The sequence below is a fragment of the Balaenoptera borealis genome (genome assembly GCF_965194805.1).
Source record: "Balaenoptera borealis genome assembly, chromosome: 6".
NCBI classification, from domain to species: Eukaryota; Metazoa; Chordata; class Mammalia; order Artiodactyla; family Balaenopteridae; genus Balaenoptera; species Balaenoptera borealis.
The window spans coordinates 37,718,568-37,742,434 of record NC_138863.1 but is presented as its reverse complement, the minus strand read 5'-3'; the positions used below and the strand labels follow the sequence as shown (position 1 = coordinate 37,742,434).

The window sequence follows — 23,867 nt, the reverse complement described above, 5'->3', positions numbered from 1 at the left end:
TGTAGTAAAAACATGTAAAATGCACAGAAAAGATACTCTGGTTAACCTCTAAGGAGGAAAAGAGGGTAAGATAATTGGGGCAAGGAGACTTTACTTGAATTTGTTATATTTTATTCCCCCTATTAAAAGAACTTAATATGGTAAAATGTTAACCTCTATTAAATTTGAGTGGTAGCTACATGGCTGTTATTATTTGTAATTGTCTGTGGTTGAAATATTTCAGAAATAAAAAATTTAATAGTAATAGATGGAAACCCTACTAAAACGAAATTACTTACAGGCCAAGGTGGGGGGACAGAAGCTACCTCTGGAGTATGAAAATAAGCAACACCATTATGATAAGTGTAAGGATATCCAGTTGAAGTTGTTAGATACATTGTTCCAGCTGCTGGCATTATACTGGAACCTAAAACAAAGTGTAAATAGTAATAATTGAAATGTTCAGTTTAACATTTAAAAATGTAATTTCTGAACAATGGAAAATGTTTATCTTAACACATATATATAGCTACAGTAAAAATTGAATGTTATAAGTTCTTTAAAAAATTCCATATGTTAAAGTATCTTTGAAATATATATTTTCAAACTCACTACCTTAGAGCTTTTGTTAGCTTAAGGTAAATGAAAGAAAAAGAAACAAGTTTGATAAGGAATACTAAAAATTCACCAATTCAGATTTTAATACTAGTATAATGAAACACAAAACTTAACAATTGAGATTATTATCAGCAAAGTCATTATTTTTACAAATATAAATTACATATAATTTAGTTTCCTGAAGACTATAGACACTGTAGTGAAGTTCCTAAGATCTTAGTAAGACTGTCTATTTGTAAAAGGCCAAAGAAGATGGAGGCAGTGAAATTAGACAAAATTCTACTTTCCTCAAGACACTTGTTCCACCTTACAAATTCTTTGGATCTACTATCAGCAAGCACTCACTCATGCTATGACTATATTTTATTCTCTAGTCTCCCTTTGCTACAACTGCTGCTATTACAAACATGACCACAGACCTTTATGTTGCTAATTTTGGGTCCTCATCTCTTTTCCCAGGTGAAAGTTATATATACCCCTCCCCCCAAAATTAAAAAAAAATTCTTTTTTGTCAGGAGACTTTAAAAATTTTATATGCCAAGTTAGATTTAAGTACTTGACCAACAGGTTATGTAAATTACTGAACTGGCAATCCTCCTTCCACTATACTAGTGCTTCTCAAAATTTAAAATTCATTATAATAACCTAGACAGCTTATTAAAATACAAATTCCAGGTCTTTCAAGAGATTTTGATTCAGGAGGCCTGGGATAGGGCCTGAGGAACTGCATTTTGACAGATTCCAAGTGAACTGTTGGTGACTGCAAACCACACTGTAAGCAGCACTGGCCTGCCACTCTAAATAGCACTACTACTTCTCAGCTTTTATATTTTCACCACATTTCATCTAGTATTGTTATAGCATATTTTAGTGGTTCTTAATCCAATGCTTTTGAGAATCTGATGAAAGCCACAGACCCTTTTCTCAAAAATACATATATTCAAAGAAAATTTTGCACACAATTCAGAAGGTCCATGGATTTCCCTCCAAAGATCATCAAGGAACCACAGGTTTATCTGTTAAATAAATAAATTTTGAGTGATTACTATTACAAGGCATTAAACTAGGCCCTAGTGATAGAGCCAAAAAGAAAAAGAAAAAAATTGGGCATGCCATGGCTTCTATCTTCATAGAAGTTAGGTTCTGGTAAGGAAGATAGTCATTAGCTAATTACACAATTAATTAAATACAATTTTGATAAAGACATGAAGAGGTAGTATAGGGTACAATGGTGAACATTTCAAATATATATATGTATATATGTAGCATCTGTGAGGAAATGACATTTGTTTTGGGCTGAGCTTTAAAGAATGAATGGGATGGCAAAGATCATTCTAGGTAAAGAAAATAGTATATCAGGAATATGGTTATGTTCTGAAACTGAGGGAAGGCTAGATGGCTAAAGCGTGGAAAGAAAAGAGAAGAACAGCTCGAAATAAGCAGAGAATAACATGATAAGATGTGCACGTCTGAAAGATCACTCTGGCTGCCTTGTGTGTGATAGGTTGGAAGGCAGCATGACTGGATTCAGAGAGACAAGTTAGGAGGCTTTCTAGAAATTAAGGCAAGCAAAGTGGGTAGCTGGGTCTAGAATATTGGTAATGGAGATGGAAAAGAAGTGATAGATTTGAAAAAAAATGAGATAAGAATCCCTTATATTTTGTAAATAAATCTTTAATACTTATTCTTTCTTTGTAGAAAAGTAAAAAGAGCTTTGGAGTCAAACTGTCCTGGATTTGAAGGCTAATGCTACCATGTGGTTAAGTTATTTAACCCCATACTTCTCAAATTTGGGCCTAGCATGGTTACGTCACGAAATATGAAAAGGCACAGGCTGAACACGGTGATCTTCTTACAGAATCAGTCTTATTCAAACAATTATTTTTAGGAAACATTTTAATAAACAATACAGTGTTATAGAACAGAATCCAAAGTGTGCATAAAGTTTTACATAAACCATAAGACTTTAAAGAAAATTAAAGAATTTAAAGAAAATTTATAATTCTGGTATGGTGCCATTGGGTTAAGACCCACAGCATGCCCAGATTAACTCTCCTCTACATTTAAGATTATTTCAGCAGAAATGTTTCTAAAACAATGACTTTACCTTTCTAAGCTGAATTTTCTATTTACAAAAATAGAACTAATAATACCTCACAGATTGCTGTAAAGATTAAATGAAATAAATGAAAACCCATAACATTGACCCTTGTGCTGAATAGTTCTTAAATAACTATTCATCTGTTTGAAAGCATTCAGCATAGTGCTGATTTATGTTCTATTTTTAGCAACTTGTGGGTCATAATATGAACATTACTAGTTATTCCTACTGATGGTGATAATGGGCTAAAGAACTGTTATTACATGTTATAGCTTAACTCTTGCAACGAACAATAGTAGTCTGAAAATATTTAGCATTCTGCCATATTTACTGCATTCCATTTTGGAGTATCAACTTACTAAGGACACTTCAGTTATCTTCTAAATTAACAAATACTAAGTCAAAATTAAACTTGATATCTGTTAACTTCTAAGTCAAGAACAGAACAGTCCAAATGAGCACAATCTATTAATTTGTTAACAGATGTACAATATCCACCTAATGTTTTAAACATCCCAGCAGACACTAGGACACAGCTAAGGAAGAATAAAAAATTGAGTTACAAATTTTATGCAAAGTTTCTCCTTCTAGCCAAAGATTCTGTTGGAGATTTTAATAAATATTATAGGTAAAATTTAACTGTAAAGATGTCTAACTTGATAAATGGGAAGAGTGAGGAAAAAAAGAGTAGAGTCAAAAGCATTACCAAAATTTGAGGAAGGCATCTAACTTAGCCAATTCCTAAAGCTTTAGGGATTGTTTCCTCTGTTAATTATGATACATGTGGTTGGGTTACAGTACGTACCATACACCCAGAGTTTCTGATATTTGTTCTATATTTTCACTTTCTGTAATTTTACTCTAATTTTAAGTTACTTTGTTAATTAGAAAATTTTCTAAATAGTAATTAACTACTTTTAATTTCTTTTGTAATTTTAAACTATATTTTTATCATAAAAGATTTTTCCTTTAAAGATGTAACTATATGGAATATAGTTAAACATCATTATTTATATAAATTTTGCCTAGCCCCCCCACCCTGAAAACTAATATATTTTAATTTGTGGTAAGAAATATTCATTTGACCACCAACTTCACTAAATTTACTTTATTAAATGAAAGAAAGCTGATATTTTAATGAAGTTCTATTAAAAGTCTAATATTTCAAAAACGAACCATGCAAAAATATTGAAAAATACATTAGTTCTCAATACATACGAGGGATCCCTACTTGTTGTTTTCTTATTGCTGGACCAATGTTCAGTTTCTTATCCTTGTAATTAAGTTTTTCAGCCTAAAATAAGAAAAAATAAATTATTTTATTATCATTCTTTGAAAGTGGCAAGGCATAGTGGAAAGGGCAAAGTCTTTGGATTTAAATAGATCTGGGTGTGAATCTTGGTTCCAATGCTCTGACCCTAATTCCTCATCTGGCGATTTACTAGTTATTAGTGTATGTGAGCAGAGAAGTGAAAAATCTGAGTCACCTTACACACATGGTCCCAGCTAAGGTCAAACAGGGTGAGACTGTTTTCTTTTTCCATCTTTTATACTGTAAACAATTGTCCTTTTCATGTTCTATTTAGTCATGTTTTTCACATTTTTGTGCCTTATGTTGGTATTTTTGCTATTTAAAATGGCCCTCAAGTGTAGTGCTGAAGTGCTTGCTAGTGTTCCTAAGTGCAAAAAGACTGTCATGTGCCTTAATGGAGAAAATATGTGCTAGCTGGGTTTAATTCAGGCATGAGTTATAGTGCTGTTGGCCACGAGTTCAGTGTTAATGAATCAAAAATATAAATTAAATATAATATCTTTAAACAGAAGCACACATAAGACAAAGTTACGTATTGATTGGCTGATGAAAATATTGTGCGCAGAAGCTTGTGGGAACCTAGCCCTGTATTCTTCTAGGTGCAGCACTTCAATATTTGCTAATTCAGTGTTCGTGGTGATTTTATAGAACACACCACTACAAATAATGAGAATCGACTGCATATGACTTAAATACAATTTAAATAAAATTTTTTCCTAAAAAATTTAAATGTTACACTTGCCAAATTTGAAGTTATTATATACTTAACTGCAGGCTATAGACTTTTTCTATGAATGCTCTTAGTTTTTATAAAGTTTTTCAGAGGAGGGAAATAATCTCAGATAACCTCACTCTAGGAATCTACATTTGTAGTATTTTTTAGGAATTCAAAGTGCTATTAACACTTCAGGAAAGATACATCCTTAAATTCTTAGTTTAAGCAAATAAAGTGAAAAATTGTAACTTCACAACCATACTTACATAATTATTTGGAATCTGTTTTTCTGCAGATAAAGTTTCTCTTTAATCTTTTTTTTTTAATTCATTTTTTTGGAGACCAATGTCAATCTTAAGATGCAAAGAAGATAAAATTTTTTTTTTTTTTTTAGCAATCAATCATTGTACTGGAACCCTACTATTATTAAATTAATACCTTAAAGAATTAGTTTCAAAGAAAGAAGTTCTAAAAATTAAGTTAAATACACCAAAATATCTTACCTCTTGTAAAATTTTTTGTGCATCTTCTTGTGTTTCAAAAGTGACAAAGCCATACCTAAATAAATGCATTAATTATTATCTCAGAACATTACACTGGAATTATATTAAGATTAAAATTTTTTTTTTTTTTTTTTTTTAAAGAATGGGCCATTGCGGGGTACTTCCCTGGCAGTCCAGCGGTTAAGACTCTGCACTCCCAGTGCAGGGGGCATGGGTTCGATCCCTGGTCGGGGAACATCCCACATGCCTCAAGGCGCAGCCAAAAAAAGAAAAAAAACAAAAAAGAAAGAATGGGCCATGGTAGGAGTGAACATTTTTCCTTGGTGCACCAGTATGCAAAACTTAGGAGAATCATTCACAGCTTAACACTTTCACCTCCTCTTAAAGGGAGGGGCCTAAAAGAAAAAAAAAAAACCCAGGGGATCTTGAAACAGTTTCAGACCTGAGCTGTAAGTAAGGCAGGAAAGCATGAGAGATTTGTATTCTGGTTTACAAATTGGGATGCAATAAATTTCAGTCCAGAGCAGTAACTCCTTTTAAAATGATAGAAGTTTGGTTTAAATAGAAATCAAAGTAGAAAAAAAACCTTTAAAAATTTAAAAGTTTCAACATAATAAAATTTATGTTGGTAAATGAGTATACAAACATATTATTTACTATTATCAGCATATATAAACTGATAATGCAACTATTAGTATATTTCCCAAATAAAATCAATTAAAAATACGTAAAACCCAGACTTTATATCTGCTTTTTCATATATACTTGTTACCTTCAGAGTATAAATCATATGATCAAGACACAAATACACAATGTATGCCATGTCCAAAAAGCCAAAATAGGTAGAAAAAAAGGAATGAAAGAAATAAAAAGTATATCCCCCCAAAATGTAATCTCTATTTGGATAACTTAAGGAAACTCTTCTGAGTAGTGCTAAACTACTATTTTCCTCAATTCATAATTACTATTATGTAATTATGTATTGTGTAATTAGTAAACATTTACTGTTTTCTTCAATTCATAATTACTGTATTATATATGAATTTTCTTTTTCAACAAAGGAATTTTTTTTTTTTCTATTTGACCAAACATTAAACAATGGCTAAAGAAATATTTTTACGCTAGTATTAGTTTTTTTTTTTGGTAGAACACATATACCACCCAGTGGAAAAAAGCATAAAATACAGTCTACATTTCTATGTGTGTTTTTCAATGATTAAAAAATGTATATTACAAATTCTATTAAGCCAAATAAAAGAGGTACAATCTCACTTCATCCTAATATTGATTGTCAGTCTCAGGAAATATCTCATTTGTTTAAAAATAACCTTTGCAGGATCTCATCTCTTCCAAAGTGTCCACCTGTCATACTTACATGTAGTTTCCCACTAATATAATTTTCCTTCCACCTTATTGGTCCCTTCTTTTATGCCTCTAAGTATGTATATATTGCCTTTTTTTTCAAGAAAACAAACATAATCCTTCATCGATTTCTTTAACTTTGCAGTCAAACTTCTTAAGCGAGTACCCTATGCAAACTACCTTTTTCTTCTCTGGTATTTGGCTTTTGAATATACCAATCCACTGAAACAGCTCTAAGGGCACTAGACAGTTCTAGACAAATCCTACTGCTTTTTTCCCTTAATTTTCATTCTCCTTGATTTGGCAATTAAAAATCATTCTCATTAAGAGTTATATTTCTCAGATTAGTCCCCTAATTAGGTCTTTGAGGCACAACCTATGGACACTCTTTTGTGTCAGCCTTTTTCAAGTAAAGTTCTCTCTAGTCTAAAGCAGGTATACAACTCCAAAAATATCAGATTCCGTTAGCTTCTGGTTCCTTGGCTACTGGACAACAGCTACTCGACATTAAGTGCTTATTACCTAACAATGAATGGTCCCTCAGCCTTTGTAAGAATAACTTTCCAACAAGTTAAGGAATATTATAGTGTCACCATTCTTCCAAAATACACAAACACACACACTGAAATCAAAAGGTAGGAGGAAAGAAGAAGGCATGAAACTCTCTTTTAAAAAATGGAACCAAAGTAAGTTAGTATACAAAACCTAGTAATCCAATAAAAATACAATTGTCAATTCTATGTACTATCTATAGTGATACTAACCCTTTGGACACACCAGCTCTGTCATTTACAATCTTCACTTCTTTTACAGACCCATACTGGGAAAAAAATTTTCTTAAATCATTTTCATGTGTCTAATGGTATAAAAAGAAAACACACAAAAACCATTTTAATTGATAAAAGATGAAACAACTCCTATGCTTGGTTTGGAGACACAAAAGGTAACATAAATAACAATATGGATATAAGAATGCCTCTCATCATAAAAACAGTGCATGAAACCACTAGGTTATTAAATCAATATGAAAACTTTGCTTTATGCAGAGTTGTTAATACTATGTTGTTAAAATATTATACCACAATAAAATATTTTAAGCTGAATTTTTAAAAAACTACAAAGAAGGCTCACTATTTAAAGGAATTCTTGTTCTCTAGTTAGCTAGTTTTTAATAAAATTGTACTAGGCATGGCTATAACTATACTAAGGGCATACTACTATTGGTTCTTGTGGTTCAGAGAGGCCCACAGTCATAGCAGTGGAACTAGGTTATGCTGGCCTATACCAGTCACTCTATTTTAATCAGCAGAGTCCCCAGGAAAAGTAAGGTCTTAGGAAGGAAATATATTTCCAAAAGTACCTGAACTCAATTTGTGATAACAACAGAGGGGCTACAAGATTTAAAGTTTTTAAATGCTTTATCTGTACTCAATATACATGTCAGCTAAATACAGACATTATGATGATATGCAAAAAAAATTGAGTCATAATTAGATTATCATGTACAAGATGTCTACAAAGATGGTTTGGCATATCTGGTTTTAATTGAAATAGTCTCATAATAGACCCATATCACCTTTCTCTAGAGTATTCACACTAAATTCATTGCAATTTCATTTTCTGGTTCAGCTATAAGTGTTTGCCCCCAAGAGGAACTTTAAATATCCATAGAAAAAATTTTTCTTTATATATCTAGGAAAAGACATGCCTAACACCAGAGCAATATTTCTTGAGTTCCACTGCTACCTCACTACTTACTGGTTTTTAGTTGGTAACCTAAAGCCTGCTAAACTGGATGATGACAAATACTGAGTTAATCTGAGAATAACTGACTGCCTCATTTCAATAAACACAAAATGGAATCAACGTCAGAATAAGGTTTCTGTTAGAGACTTGAAAACAAATTAATTCAAACTATTCTCTGATAGAAAAATCACTAGCTCAATTTTGCAGCTCCATTTCTTTGCTGAAAAGTAAGGAGATTAAAAGTCAAGATGATTAAATATTAAAAGGGATGGGCTGTAGGGTTCTAAAAAGAAGAATTTTAAAAAGTTTGAGACTGCTTGCTACTATAGTAAACTATTTCCTTGCTGGAAATTACCTATGGTTTTGCGAAAGGTATAAGTATGAGGGAGAGAACCCTAGCAGTTATGTTAAACCTATGACTGTACTGTAATAATGGCCCCCAAAGTTCATATTGTAGCTGATTGGCTTCAATAAAAACCTACACTAACCTAGCCACATAAATTATTACATTTATTGATTATTTATTTAAAAATATACTAAGCTAATATAATATAAATTCTGAACAAGAATATTCAACTTGAATATTTATGGTCAGCTATTAATATTTTCTACAGAAACAGAAAATTTTTTTAAAAATAAGCATTTCATAAGAAATTATTTTCCTTATTTTTAGTGAACCAATCACATACTTGCTTAAGACTCACAGTTTTGACAAATACATTAAGTGTAACATTTATCTTGAGCAGGAAAAAAGTAATTCCATACAAATTGTGAGAGATTGATCATTGGAAAATAGCGAGTATTAAATGTCAAATATCATATCCTAATTGCACAAGTTTTTTTTTTTTTATTAAGACAACTCTCCCTGAAATTTCCAGTATGTAATATGGAAGCTTGGAAATCCTTCGATATATCCACTTGGAAGTAAGAGTGCTCCTAAATTATCTATGCTTGCCTTTCCTGTAGGTGTTTAACTACCACCTCCCACATGGGGGTGCTGCAAAACATCTCACGAAACTATGCCTCTCTGAAAGAGTGAAATGGCTGATCACATTATTTAAACATATTACTGTTAAAATGCTTTATTCTAAGACACAGGCCTTTTTTAGTGATCAAATTCTAAATTAGGTGATAGAAAGCAACCTGCAAAAGACAGAAGTTTAGGAAGTTACTCAGGAGCCTAAGATGAAAGTTGGGATAAAGAAACAGGATTTCATAAAAATGCTGTGTTTTTGTTTTCTTTTTCCTTAATTGAGTCTTCTTTTGAAAATTATAATCACTCATTATTTGGGCTATTAGAGTAAAAAAGTATAATTAGTGTGATATGGTGAAATAAAGCATGTGGAGATATAAGTCAGAAAAGTAGAATTCTAGTTTTCACTTTGTCACTAAGTAGCTAGGAGCCTATAGATATGTCAGTGAGCCTCAATTTCCTTGTATGTGAAATTGGACAATTACATATACTCTATTTAACCTACATTGTTGTTGAAAAGATTCTTTATATTAAGACAATTTGGAACCTACTAATCATTATGCAAATAGCAAATATGTTATTATTTTTAAAGTTGCAGGAAGAAACAATTTCTGAGAAATAAAACACTTCTAATACAAAGAATACACTACGTTGCAATGCATAATTAGGTACCTTAAAGTCGATTCCTCCTACAAAGATGCGATTAGGGATCACTGTTCCATATCTTGGGGCACTTGTTGGGTTATTCAAAGGCACAGGTGACACAGGATTAGGGGATGGAGATAATGAATCTGTTTGCATCTGATTTGATGTTTGCTGTAAAATAAAATTCTTTTAAACTCTTAGTACTGGGTATAAGTTTTGATGCAGGATGAAAGCATATATCCTTCAAAAAGATAAGTCATTGACACAATGTAGTATTTCAGACTTTAATTTTATGCTAATATTATGAAGATTATAATTAGAGCTAATAACTTTTGGGGGCAACAAAAATATAAGAAATGTAGAATTCATTCCTCTACAGAGACGATCTTAAATCTTAAATATATTATTTAAACATACATATGTTAGTTATTATTAACTGTACTATTTAAATATTATAAGCATTAAGGAAGAATATTAAACTCAAAAAGAAGTTTGAAAAAGAGAAGAGTAACCCTGGACAGCTAGGAGCTGGCCTGGCACAACCTACTAGGCCCTGGTGTTGTTAGGAGTTGGCCGGGAACTCACAGCTAGGCTGTGGTGTTCTCTTGTTAACAGAACACCAACATCGGGCAAGGCTCCTCTGTGACTGTGATGGATGAAGATAAAAACAAGACCACTCCATAATCATATCTGTACATTGACAAAAACAAAAGCATTGCCCAAACCACAAGAATGACCAAACGTCCTTCTATCCTGCCTGATAAGACCGCTCCTTCTTTATCAATCACAGCTTTAGCTTCAATCTATTTTTCTTGTCTCCTAGGTAAGAATTAACAGACCCAGTCATAGAATTACTCCCACTTCCTGACAACACGTATTTCAGAGTAAAGCCTTCTTCATTAAACCCTCTCTAAAAAGTGCTTAATGTAAGCTTAAATCCTATAATAAGTTCTTCTAACACCTTCCTGCTGAGAGGCCGCATGGTGTATGTTCTTCCTTGTTGTTAATTCAGAAGATCCAACTTTAATAAACTGCAGGTGTATTTGTGGTGGTCTTTGGCTAAAGGGCATTGACAAGTAAACAGACTCTGACACAAGTTCACAGTTTTTCAACTCTAAAGTCAAATTTTTAAAATGCACTTGGCAATTGGAAAAGTGGACCGATTTTGTAAAAAAAAAAAAAAAAAAAAAAAAAAAAAAAATTGTATACCTATAACTCACAGGCCTAAATTTTCATACTAAAATTTTTTATACTAATTTTTTCTTTATGCTAAAGAATTGAGCTCATATTCATATGTTCACAATTCTAAGTCAGGGGACCTAATTTAGATTTTAATAAATATATATTAACATATACGCCTTTGCACAATGGCAAGATAGTAGACTCTTAAGGTACATCTGAAAAAAAAAACAAGGCTTGAGAATAGAATTTTAAAGAGAAACCAATTTAAGAACTTGCTAATTATTCTCCTTCTGGGAACATGAAACAGACTTTTGAGACCCTAAATGAGTGCTTCAAAAAGCTTGGAGTTAATGATTTAAATTCTCTGAGAAACAAATTCATGAAAATGAATTTCCAACTTAGATAATGGAGTTGTCCTTTTTCACATTTGCTCTCCTTTCACTTCATTGGCCAATAAAACCATAATCCCTAAATTAATGTCTGCCAGATGTACAGAGAAATGACTAGGCCAGTAGTGACTATGGGGCTATAGGCTGGACCTTATGGGCTCTATTCTCCATCTAGTCTTAAGGGGGAAAAACACTCCCTAGTAAGGGAGTTCATAAAAACATCTCTTAAACCACAGAGTCATCATATTTAATAATAGCTATGTTGTAGTTGCCAATTAAAAAAACTGGGAATCCTAACAGCATCCTCCCTGGGCATTTGGACGTTATTTGTAACTTCAGTCACTTTACTTGTAAGACATAGTGCCCAGACTGGATGATTCTGGGATGCTTAGTTTTACTTTTCAACTGTGGACTTGTATTGCTAGAGATAACAGAACAGCTCTGGTAGATACAATCTTTTCTCTCTGCCGGGTTACAGAATGTAGTCATTACCTATTTGCAAAGTTAAAAAAAAAAAATCAATCGTCATGAAATTCTCTTCTTAAAAACAAAATGAATTCAATGGATGAACTCTTTTGTTCCAAATTTGTTTAAATAATAGTCAACTCCATTAGTTTTCATTAAGAGAGGAATGACGTGAATGGAAGAGAACAGAGTGCTTTATTTCCAATCTTGAGAAATCAGTTAAATGATAGCAAGGAAGGAAAAACACGAACTTTTTAACATACCACTCACTTCATTCTTCATTTTCTAAGACTCCTATTGCGGGTGCCAACTGTTTTATTTTTCTCCTTACCACTTACCAACATGTAATACCATGTAATTTATTTATTATGTTTGTTGTCTGTCTCTTTCCACTATAAGGTAATGTTCAAGAAAGAGGAGGGTTTTGCCTGTTTTGTTCACCGCAGCATCTAAAGTAGGGACCATATATAGCACGTGTTCAATAAATATTTGTTGAACGAATGAATAAATGAGTAATTTCTTCCTGCTCACGATATGCCAACCCTTAGGTTGTGGGTGGGCTGAAGACTACAACATGAATAATAGCCTAGAAAATATTTTAATCTTGGTAGTAACAAGGCTCAGGTAGAGGCGATCTTTAAGTTCCTCAGAGAAGGTTAGCGATTCACTGAGTTAACTAAGAAAGCCTCAAATTCTGCTGGCAATAATTTTTCAAATGTATGAAAAGCACTTAGACTGGTGCTGTTTTGGGGTTAGCAGTAAGGGTCCTTAGTAAAACTTCTAGTACTAGTTTATTTAAAATTTCCTCCAAAGTAATGTGCCCCCACTGCCTCCTCCCCTCTAAAATTAACCTCGAAATCTATCATCTACTTCGCCAACAAAGACAACAGGAAAAGGGCGGGCTAACCGTCGCAGTTACGGCCTCCGTGCTCCTTCCCCTCCGAAGCCAGCAAGCTGAGGCGCTGGGGGAAATGGCTGAGGCGACAACTTCCTTGGGTTCTCTCGGGTCATCGTGAACTTGATCACTGCCTCGAGGATCCACTCCCTCCCCACCAAAGTGCGGGAGGGAAAAGAAGGCTAGCCAACGAGAAATTTTGCCCTGCAAACCCGCCAGCAGCAGTGGCGGGAACCCTCAACGGCACCCACCGACTCCGACGCCCGCCTAGTGTGCAGCTTGCCAGGCGAGCCTCGCGTGGCGCTCGCTGATTGGCTGCCGGCGGGCGCCGGGCGGGGCGCGGCGGCACGTTGCCGCAGGTCCTCGGGCCTAAGCGGTCTCCCGCCCTTCCCCCGCCCGGCCCTGTCTGGCTTGGGCTCGCACTTGGTGCTAGAGGTTACGGTCCGACCTGGGCACTGGTCCCCGCTACCCAGCCCCGCCCCAGCCCCTGGCCAGGTCTCTTGGGCCTTCTGGTCCCCGCTGACCAGTCGAGGAGAGGAGGCTTCAGCCGCCGGGGCAACGCCTCAGGGGGGCGGCTAGGCGGAGTCCGGTGGGAGTGAGCGTCAAAGACGCAGCGAGCCTAATTTCGGCGGGAAAGCTGTTTCTCTAGCGTGGACCCGGCCTGGTGCACAGGGCCCAGCCACCCACCGCCTCCTGGTCGCTGCTGAAGTCTCCCATCCCGTCTACACCCCATCCAGGCCCGGTGGCCGCACCTTCCCGACCCTACGACACAACCCGACGGGGCCTGCAGCCGGGCCGCTCTTCGCGGCAGTCGATGGGGCTCCCTGACCACGTTACTTCCCGACAAAATCGCAGGCTCTAGACTCGCCCTTCCAGCCCCTCACAGACGGAGTCCACATTGCTCCTTCTCCCCACTACCCCGGGGCCCAGGACCCTGGGCCTTGACCGCCGTACTCACCGCCCCGGACTCGGTCTCCATCTTCCTCTCTGTTCTTCAAAAGCCAGGGAGAAAGGAACAGAAACCTAAAGTTTGAAAGCACCGTCACACCCAGGAAGCAATACCACGTTTCCCGACGGAGACTCTCTCCCCCTGGCGGCGACGGCGTTGGTGGCAGCTGCAGGGCCGCAGACTCGGACCCGGGGCCTGAACCTGCCACCCGGGGGGCGGGGGGTGGGGAGGGGCTGACGGCGTCGCCTAGGTCGCGGGACGGCGGTGCGGGCGGGCGCCGCAAGCCGGGGAGGGGCGCGGGCGGGCGGGTTTCGGCGGTGGCCCGTGGTCGCCGAGCTGGGCCGTCTCAGGGGCAGAGCGTACAGCAGGTCGGGGCGGGCGTGGGGTGTGCGGAGCGAGGGCTCCCTTCTGGAGCCACTCGCGCCTGTTTTCGGACGGCTGGGGAGGAGAGAGCGAACGGTTATGCAGAGTTCCATGCACCGCACGCCTTTCACGCCTTTCCTTCTCCTCCCCTTTGGAGAAAAGTTGGCCTCTGGGACTCGTGGGTTTCGAGAGGTGGAGGTGACCTCAGGCTTTACTAAGGTGCAAGAAGCCTGTTGAGGGGCGACTTCGGAAGGCTGGTGCGGGGCGAGGAGGCCAGTTTGCAGAGTCAAAGTCTGACCCCCGGGGGCCTGACGCGCCAAACTCGGGGGCTCCGGAGAAGCCGCGGACGCCGCGCCGCACCTGTTGTCGCCGTCACTCATCCCAGCCGAGCGGGCGGGGCGGCGCGGGAGGCTTGTCCGGGGCCCGCCGCGCCGCGCCGCGCCGTCCGGGCTCCGGCGCCCGCCCCAGGCCCGCGCCCGCTGAGCACCGCCCGGCCGCCGCACAGCCTGGGGAGCCGGCCCGCGACAGAGCCATCCGCGCGCCCGAGGGGTGAAGACTGTGCCACTTGGCTGGAGTGGCTCTAGCCGCCTTGGGATCTCCTTTGGAAGAAGACTGCTTCGTAAAATATATTGCCAGAAGGTAGCTGCGACTTATGTACATATCTCGCCGATATCACATATTTTATGTATATAAAATATATAACCAAGTTCTAAATAATTACAACTAGTTTAACTTCTGTAATAATGATGATGATTATGGCTGCCATTTATCAAGGCCTTACTTTGGTGCCAGGCACAGTGCTTTACAATCAGTATCATTTAATCATTTCATTTTTACAGCAACCCTTCAAATAGACACTCCTTATCTTCATATTACAGGTGAGCAAATGGAGATTTGGAGGTTAAGTAATTTGGTCAAGGTCTAAAGCTATAGATGTAACCCTGGTGTCTCTCTGACAGCAGGTCGTGATCTTAACCATTTTGACATATATTTTTAAAGAATTAACAGCAACGACTGTTAAAAGTTACATCAGTAATAACTTTCGTACTCTATTATAAAAGTTTGGTTTTTTTTTTTACTTTCAAGATAAATAGTTAAAAATTATTATGTATTTAATTTTTAATCTGTTCAAACATTAGCTCTTCATATTATTTACCACAAATAAAATGGGAAACGTAATTATTTTCACTGAATACAGTTCAGCTAAAGCATCCTAAAAGTCATTATGCATTTGTGCATACAATTTAAGCTCAATTTCTCAGGTTTTAGTTTCTTTGGAAACAGAGACTACAAACCTATTAAAACTAAAACTCATATTCCAGAGCAGAATAATTTTGCTGTTCAATACCATTAGAACCGATTTTCTTTGGGCAGTTTTTTCCAGTAGTAATGATGGGTTTAAGTAGATATTACTGACATCTCTTTTGTCCAAGTCTTTTTTGACTAAAAACACTTATTTTTCAACACTGTATTCATCATACTAGGTGTTCAGTCTGTGACACACAAGTTAATCAACACAATTTAGGGAACACTGACTGTATTTCAAGACCTGTGTTGGGTGCTAGGGGGCTATACTGTATTTGCAGTATGGTAATTCTCTGTTCTGCTTCTAAGTCTTTTAATCCTTAAAGCAAAACGTTTTTTTATTTTAAAACTTGCATAAAACATGTAAAATTATACAATTCAACTTAGTACACATTTATAGAGTTCCTATTATGTTCAGTACATAATACTATATGCATTGAGAGATAAGAAGATGAACAAGATCAAACCTCTGTCCTTGACGTGTTTTTAATCTAGAAAGAGAGAAAAGACTAATTACTCAAAATAATTACATCTAAATTGCTTAAAATAAATAGGATACATACAAAATAGGGTAAGTGGTACGTGAACTATGATCAAAGGCGTGTGGGAGTACAGAGAACAGCATTGTGGAGCACAGTGTCCAGGGCTGGGTAAGGACACCATCAAAGCTGAAATGCTGGTGTGAGTGGGAAGGTGAGAAAAGAAATTGACCCCCCTCTGTCATGTACCCAGCACTGGGCAAAGCACATTCTTTTTTTTTTTTGAATTTTTGAATTTTATTTTATTTTATTTTATACAGCAGGCTCTTATTAGTCATCAGTTTTATACACATCAGTGTATACATGTCAATCCCAGTTTCCAATTCATCACGCCCCCCCCACCCCCGCTGCTTTACCCCCTTGGTGTCCATACGTTTGTTCTCTACATCTGTGTCTCAATTTCTGCCCTGTAAACCAGTTCATCTGTACCATTTTTCTAGGTTCCACATATATGCGTTAATATATGATATTTGTTTTTCTCTTTCTGACTTACTTCACTCTGTAGGACAGTCTCTAGATCCATCCACGTCTCAACAAATGACCCAAATTCGTTCCTTTTTATGGCTGAGTAATATTCCATTGTATATATGTACCACATCTTCTTTATCCATTTGTCTGTCGATGGGCATTTAGGTTGCTTCCATGACCTGGCTATTGTAAATAGTGCTGCAAGGAACATTGGGGTGCATGTGTCTTTCTGAATTATGGTTTTCTCTGGGTATATACCCAGTAGTGGGATTGCTGGGTCATATGGTAATTCTATTTTTAGTTTTTTAAGGAACCTCCATACTGTTCTCCATAGTGGCTGTATCAATTTACATTCCCACCAACAGTGCAATAGGGTACCCTTTTCTCCACACCCTCTCCAGCATTTGTTGTTTGTAGATTTTCTGATGGCGCCCATTCTAAATGGTGTGAGGTGATACCTCATTGTAGTTTTGATTTTGATTTCTCTAATAATTAGTGATGTTGAGCATCTTTTCATGTGCTTCTTGGCCATCTGTATGTCTACTTTGGAGAAATGTCTATTTAGGTCTTCTGCCCATTTTTGGATTGGGTTGTTTGTATTTTTAATATTGAGCTGCATGAGCTGTTTATATATTTTGGAGATTAATCCTTTGTCCATTGATTCGTTTGCAAATATTTTCTCCCATTCTGAGGGTTGTCTTTTCGTCTTGTTTATGGTTTCCTTTGCTGTGCAAAAGCTTTTAAGTTTCATTAGGTCCCATTTGTTTATTGTTGTGTTTATTTCCATTACTCTAGGAGGTGGATCAAAAAAGATCTTGCTGTAATTTATGTCAAAGAGTGTTCTTCCTATGTTTTCCTCCAAGAGTTTTATAGTGTCCGGTCTTACATTTAGGTCTCTAATCCATTTTGAGTTTATTTTTGTGTATGGTGTTAGGGAGTGTTCTAATTTCATTCTTTTACCAGTAGCTGTCCAGTTTTCCCAGCACCACTTATTGAAAAGACTGTCTTTTCTCCATTGTATGTCCTTGCCTCCTTTGTCATAGATTAGTTGACCATAGGTGCGTGGGTTTATCTCTGGGCTTTCTATCTTATTCCATTGATCTATGTTTCTGTTTTTGTGCCAGTACCATACTGTCTTGATTACTGTACTGTACTTTGTACAAAGCTATTGTAGCTTTGTACTATAGTCTGAAGTCCAGGAGCCTGATTTCTCCAGCTCCGTTTTTCTTTCTCAAGATTGCTTTGGCTATTCGGGGTCTTTTGTGTTTCCATACAAATTGTGAAATTTTTTGTTCTAGTTCTGTGAAAAATGCCATTGGTAGTTTGATAGGGATTGCATTGAATTTGTAGATTGCTTTGGGTAGTATAGTCATTTTCACAATGCTGATTCTTCCAATGCAAGAACATGGTATAGCTCTTCATCTGTCTGTATCATCTTTAATTTCTTTCATCAGTGTCTTACAGTTTTCTGCATACAGGTCTTTTGTCTCCTTAGGTAGGTTTATTACTAGGTATTTAATTCTTTATGTTGCAGTGGTAAATGGGAGTGTTTCCTTAATTTCTCTTTCAGATTTTTCATCATTAGTGTATAGGAATGCAAGAGATTTCTGTGCATTAATTTTGTATCCTGCTGCTTTACCAAATTCATTGATTAGCTCTAGTAGTTTTCTGGTAGCATCTTTAGGATTCTGTATGTATAGTATCATGTCATCTGCAAACAGTGACAGTTTTACTTCTTATTTTCCAATTTGTATTCCTTTTATTTCTTATACTTCTCTGATTGCCATGGCTAGAACTTCCAAAACAATGTTGAATAATAGTGGTGAGTGGGCAGCCTTCTCTTGTTCCTGATCTTAGTGGAAATGGTGTCAGTTTTTCACCATCGAGGACAATGTTGGCTGTGGGTTTGTCATATATGACCTTTACTATGTTGAGATAAGTTACCTCTTTGCCTACTTTCTGGAGGGTTTTTATCATAAATGGGTGTTGAATTTTGTCGAAAGCGTTTTCTGCATCTATTGAGATGATTATATGGATTTTCTTCTTCAGTTTGTCAATATGGTGTATCACATTGATTGATTTGCATATATTGAAGAATCCTTGCATTCCTGGGATAAACCCCACTTGATCATGGTGTATGATCCTTTTAATGTGCTGTTGGATTCTGTTTGCTAATATTTTGTTGAGGATTTTTGCATCTATGTTCATCAGTGATATTGGTCTGTAGTTTTCTATCTTTGTGACATCTTTATCTGCTTGTGGTATCAGGGTGATGGTGGCCTCGTAGAATGAGATTGGGAGTGTTCCTCCCTCTGCTATATTTTGGAAGAGTTTGAGGAGGATAGGTGTTAGCTCTTCTCTAAATGTTTGATAGAATTCACCTGTGAAGCCATCTGGTCCTGGACTTTTGTTTGTTGGAAGATTTTTAATCACAGTCTCAATTTCAGTGCTTGTGATTGGTCTGTTTATATTTTCTATTTCTTCTTGTTTCAATCTCGGAAGGTTGTGCCTTTCTAAGAATTTGTCCATTTCTTCTAGGTTGTCCATTTTATTGGCATATAGTTGCTTGTAGTAATCTCTCATGATCCTTTGTATTTCTGCAGTGTCAGTTGTTACTTCTCCTTTTTCATTTCTAATTCTATTGATTTGAGTCTTCTCCCTTTTTTTCTTGATGAGTCTGGCTAATGGTTTATCAATTTTGTTTATCTTCTCAAAGAATCAGCTTTTAGTTTTATTGATCTTTGCTACTGTTTCCTTCATTTCTTTTTCATTGATTTCTGATGTGATCTTTATGATTTCTTTCCTCCTGCTAACTTTGGGGTTTTTTTGTTCTTCTTTCTCTAATTGCTTTAGGTGTAAGGTTAGGTTGTTTATTTGACATGTTTCTTGTTTCTTAAAGTTAGGATTGTATTGCTATAAACTTCCCTCTTAGAACTGCTTTTGCTGTATCCCATAGGTTTGGGGTCATCATGTTTTCATTGTCATTTGTTTCTAGGGTTCTTTTTTGATTTCCTCTTCGATTTCTTAAGTGATCTCTTGGTTATTATGTAGTGTATTGTTTAGCATCCATGTGCTTGTATTTTTAACAGATTTTTTTCCTGTAATTGATATCTAGTCTCATAGCGTTGTGGTCGGAAGAGATACTTGATACAATTTCAATTTTCTTAATTTTACCAAGGCTTGATTTGTGACCCAAGATATGATCTATCCTGGAGACTGTTCCATGAGCACTTGAGAAGAAAGTGTATTCTGTTATTTTTGGATGGAATGTTCTATAAATATCAATTAGGTCCGTCTTGTTTAATGTATCATTTAAAGCTTGTGTTTCCTTATTTATTTTCATTTTGGATGACCTTTCCATTGGTGAAAGTGGGGTGTTAAAGTCCCCTACTATGATTGTGTTACCATCGATTTCCCCTTTTATGGCTGTTAGTATTTGCCTTATGTATTGAGGTGCTCCTATGTTGGGTGCATAAATAGTTACAATTGTTATATCTTCTTCTTGGATTGATCCCTTGATCATTATGTAGTGTCCTTCTTTGTCTCTTGTAATAGTCTTTATTTTAAAGTCTATATTGTCTGATATGAGAATTGCTACTCCAGCTTTCTTCTGATTTCCATTTGCATGGAATATCTTTTTCCATCCCCTCACTTTCAGTCTGTAAGTGTCCCTATGTTTGAAGTGGGTCTCTTGTAGACAGCATATATATGGGTCTTGTGTTTATATTCATTCATCCAGTCTATGTCTTTTGGTTGGAGCATTTAATCCATTTGCATTTAAGGTAATTATCGATATGTATGTTCCTATTACCATTTACTTAATTGTTTGGGGTTACTTATTGTAGGTCTTTTCCTTCTGTTGTGTTTCCTGCCTGGAGAAGGTCCTTTAGCATTTGTTGTACAGCTGGTTTGGTGGTGCTGAGTTCTCTTGGCTGTTGCTTGTCTGTAAAGGTTTTAATTTCTCCATCGAATCTGAATGAGATCCTTGCTGGGTAGAGTAATCTTTGTTGTAGGTTTTTCCCTTTCGTCACTTTAAATATGTCCTGCCACTCCCTCTGGCTTGCAGGGTTTCTGCTGAAAGATCAGCTGTTAACCTTTTGGGGAATCCCTTGTATGTTACTGGTTGTTTTTCCCTTGTTGCTTTTAATATTTTTTATTTGTATTTAATTTTTGATAGTTTGATTAATATGTATCTTGGCATGTTTCCCCTTGGATTTATCCTGTTTTGGACTCTCTGTGCTTCGTGGACTTGGTTAACTATTTCCTTTCCCATATTAGGGAAATTTTCAACTATAATCTGTTCAAATATTTTCTCAGTCCCTTTCTTTTTCTCTTCTTCTTCTGGGACCCATATAATTTGAATGTTGGTGCATTTAATGTTGTCCCACAGGTCTCTGAGACTGTTCTCAATTCTTTTCATTCTTTTTTCTTTATTCTGCTCTGCAGTAGTTATTTCCACTATTTTATCTTCCAAGTCACTTATCCGTTCTTCTGCCTCGGTTATTCTGCTATTGATTCCTTATAGAGAATTTTTAATTTCATTTATTGTCTTGTTCATCATTGTTTGTTTGCTCTTTAGTTCTTCTAGGTCCTTGTTAAACATTTCTTGTATTTTCTCCATTCTATTTTCAAGATTTTGGGTCATCTTTACTATCATTACTCTGAATTCTTTTTCAGGTAGACTGCCTATTTCCTCTTCATTTGTGTGGTCTGGTGGGTTTTTACCTTGCTCCTTCATCTGGTGTGTGTTTCTGTGTCTTCTCATTTTGCTTAACTTACTGTGTTTGGGGTCTCCTTTTTGCAGGCTGCAGGTTCGTAGTTCCCATTGTTTTTGGTGTCTGCCCCCAGTGGCTAAGGTTGGTTCAGTGGGTTTTGTAAGCTTCCTGTTGGTGGGGACTTGTGCCTGTGTTCTGGTGGATGAGGCTGGATCTTGTCTTTCTGTTGGGCAGGTCTGCATCAGGTGGTGTGTTTTGGGGTGTCTGTGACCTTATTATGATTTTAGGCAGCCTTTCTGCTAGTGGGTGCGGTTGTGTTCCTGTTTTGCTAGTTGTTTGGCATAGGGTGTCCAGCACTGTAGCTTGCTGGTCGTTGAGTGGAGCTGGGTCTTAGCATTGAGATGGAGATCTCTGGGAGAGCTTTTGCTGTTTGATATTACGTGGAGCTGGGAGGTCTCTGGTGGACGAATGTCCTGAACTTGGCTCTCCTGCCTTAGAGGCAGAGGCATGACACCCAGCGGGAACACCAACATCCTGTCATCCACACGGCTCAGAATAAAAGGGAGAAAGAAGGAAAGAAAAAGAGAGAGAGAGAAAGAAAGAGAGAAAGAATAAATTTATTAAAATTAAAAATAATTATTAAAAATAAAAAAATTGAAATGTAATTTAAGAAAAAAGAAAGAGAGAAAGAAGAGAGAAACCAAACCAAAAAACAAATCTACCAATGATAAGAAGTGCTAAAAACTATACTTAAAAAAAAAAAAAAAAAGGGCAGACAGAACCCTAGGACAAATGGTAAAAGCAAAGCTATACAGACAAAATTACACACAGAAGCATACACAGACACACTCACAAAAAGAGAAAAAGGAAGAAAATATATATATCGTTTCTTCCAAAGTCCACCGCTTCAATTTGGGATGATACCTTGTCTATTCAGGTATTCCACAGATGCAGGGTACATCAAACTGATTGTGGAGGTTTAATCCACTGCTCCTGAGGCTACTGGGAGAGATTTCCCTGTCTCTTCTTTGTTCCCACAGCTCCTGGGATTTAGCTTTGGATTTGGCCCTGTCTCTGCGTGTAGGTCGCCTGAGGGCATCTGTTCTTTGCTCACACAGGACGGGGTTAAAGGAGCAGCTGCTTTGGGGGCTCTGGCTCACTCAGGCCGGGGGAGGAAGGGGTACGGAATGTGGGGCGAGCCTGCGGCGGCAGAGGCCGGCATGACGTTGCAGTAGCCTGAGGCGCGCCGTGCGTTCTCCCGGGGAAGTTGTCCCTGGGTCACGGGACTCTGGCAGTGGCGGGCTGCACCGGCTCCCGGGAGGGGCAGTGTGGAGAGTGACCTGTGCTCGCACACAGGATTCTTGGTGGCTGCAGCAGCAGCCTTAGCGTCTCATGCCTATCTCTGGTGTCCGCGCTGATAGCCGCGGCTCGCGCCCGTCTCTGGAGCTCGTTTAGGCGGTGGTCTGAATCCCCTCTCTTCATGCACCCCGAAACAAAGAGGCAAGAAAAAGTCTCTTGCCTCTTGGGCAGCTGCAGACTTTTTCCCGGACTCCATCCCGGCTAGCTGTGGTGCACTAACCCCTTCAGGCTGTGTTCACGCCGCCAACCCCAGTCCTCTCCCTGGGATCCGATCGAAGCCCGAGCCTCAGCTCCCAGTCCCCGCCCGCCCCGGCGGGTGAGCAGACAAGCCTCTCGGGCTGGTGAGTGCTGCTCGGCACCGCTCCTCTGTGTGGGAATCTCTCCGCTTTGCTCTCCGCACCCCTGTGGCTGCGCTCTCCTCCGTGGCTCCGAAGCTTCCCCCCTCCGCCACCCGCAGTGTCCGCCCGCGAAGGGGCTTCCTAGTGTGTGGAAACCTTTCCTCCTTCACAGCTCCCTCCCACTGGTGCAGGTCCTGTCCCTATTCTTTTGCCTCTGTTTTTTCTTTTTTTTTTTTGCCCTACCCAGGTACATGGGGAGTTTCTTGCCTTTTGAGAGGTCTGAGGTCTTCTGCCAGCGTTCAGTAGGTGTTCTGAATTGTTCCACATGTAGATGTATTTCTGATGTATTTGTGGGGAGGAAGGTGATCTCCACGTCTTATTCTTCCGCCTTCTTGAAGGTCTCCTCTTCCATTATTTTATTCTTTTTTTTAATGGCTGAGTAATATTCCATTTATATATATAAATGGAATATATATATAGTCCATTTATATATATATCAGAGTGTTTCCATGTTTTGGTTATTGTAAATATTGCCACTGTGTACATTGGGGTGCGTGTATCTTTTTGAATTAGAGCTGTTTGTCTTTTCCAGATATATGCCCAAGAGTGGGATTGCTGGATCATATGGCAACTCTATTTTTAGTTTTTTGAGAAACCTCTATACTGTTTTCCATAGTGGCTGCACCAATTTACATTCCCATCAACAGTGTAGGAGAGTTCCTTTTTCTCTGCACCCTTTCTCCAGCATTTATTAGTTGTAGACTTTAATGATGGCCATTCTGACCAGTGTCAGGTGATACCTCAATGTAGTTTTGATTTGCATTTCTCTGTTTGCCGCATGAATGTCTTCTTTGGAAAAATGTCTATTTAGGTATTTTGCCCATTTTTTGATTTTTGTTTGTTTCATTATTGAGTTGTATGAGTTGTTTGTGTATTTTGGAAATTA

At 37.8% G+C, this 23,867-nt stretch overlaps 2 protein-coding genes across 4 annotated transcripts in view; one reads left to right on the top strand and one right to left on the bottom strand.

Annotated features, from left to right (window-relative positions):
- The window catches only part of BOLL (boule homolog, RNA binding protein), a 41,737-nt gene extending 27,700 nt beyond the window's left edge, over nucleotides 1-14,037 (bottom strand). Inside the window, exons 1-6 of the mRNA XM_082397483.1 lie at nucleotides 13,844-14,037; nucleotides 9,982-10,125; nucleotides 7,355-7,446; nucleotides 5,229-5,283; nucleotides 3,917-3,992; nucleotides 279-406 (exon numbers count right to left, since the gene is read on the bottom strand). Of these exons, the coding sequence (XP_082253609.1) occupies nucleotides 279-406; nucleotides 3,917-3,992; nucleotides 5,229-5,283; nucleotides 7,355-7,446; nucleotides 9,982-10,125; nucleotides 13,844-13,864 (516 nt within the window). The 5' untranslated portion in view covers nucleotides 13,865-14,037. The remainder of the gene's footprint in view (nucleotides 1-278; nucleotides 407-3,916; nucleotides 3,993-5,228; nucleotides 5,284-7,354; nucleotides 7,447-9,981; nucleotides 10,126-13,843) is intronic.
- A 606-nt stretch (nucleotides 14,038-14,643) lies between these two features.
- The window catches only part of PLCL1 (phospholipase C like 1 (inactive)), a 388,297-nt gene continuing 379,073 nt past the window's right edge, over nucleotides 14,644-23,867 (top strand). For all 3 annotated transcript variants that reach the window (XM_082397316.1, XM_082397315.1, XM_082397314.1), the window contains exon 1: nucleotides 14,644-14,836. The gene's annotated coding sequence lies outside the window, so the exon portion shown is untranslated. The remainder of the gene's footprint in view (nucleotides 14,837-23,867) is intronic.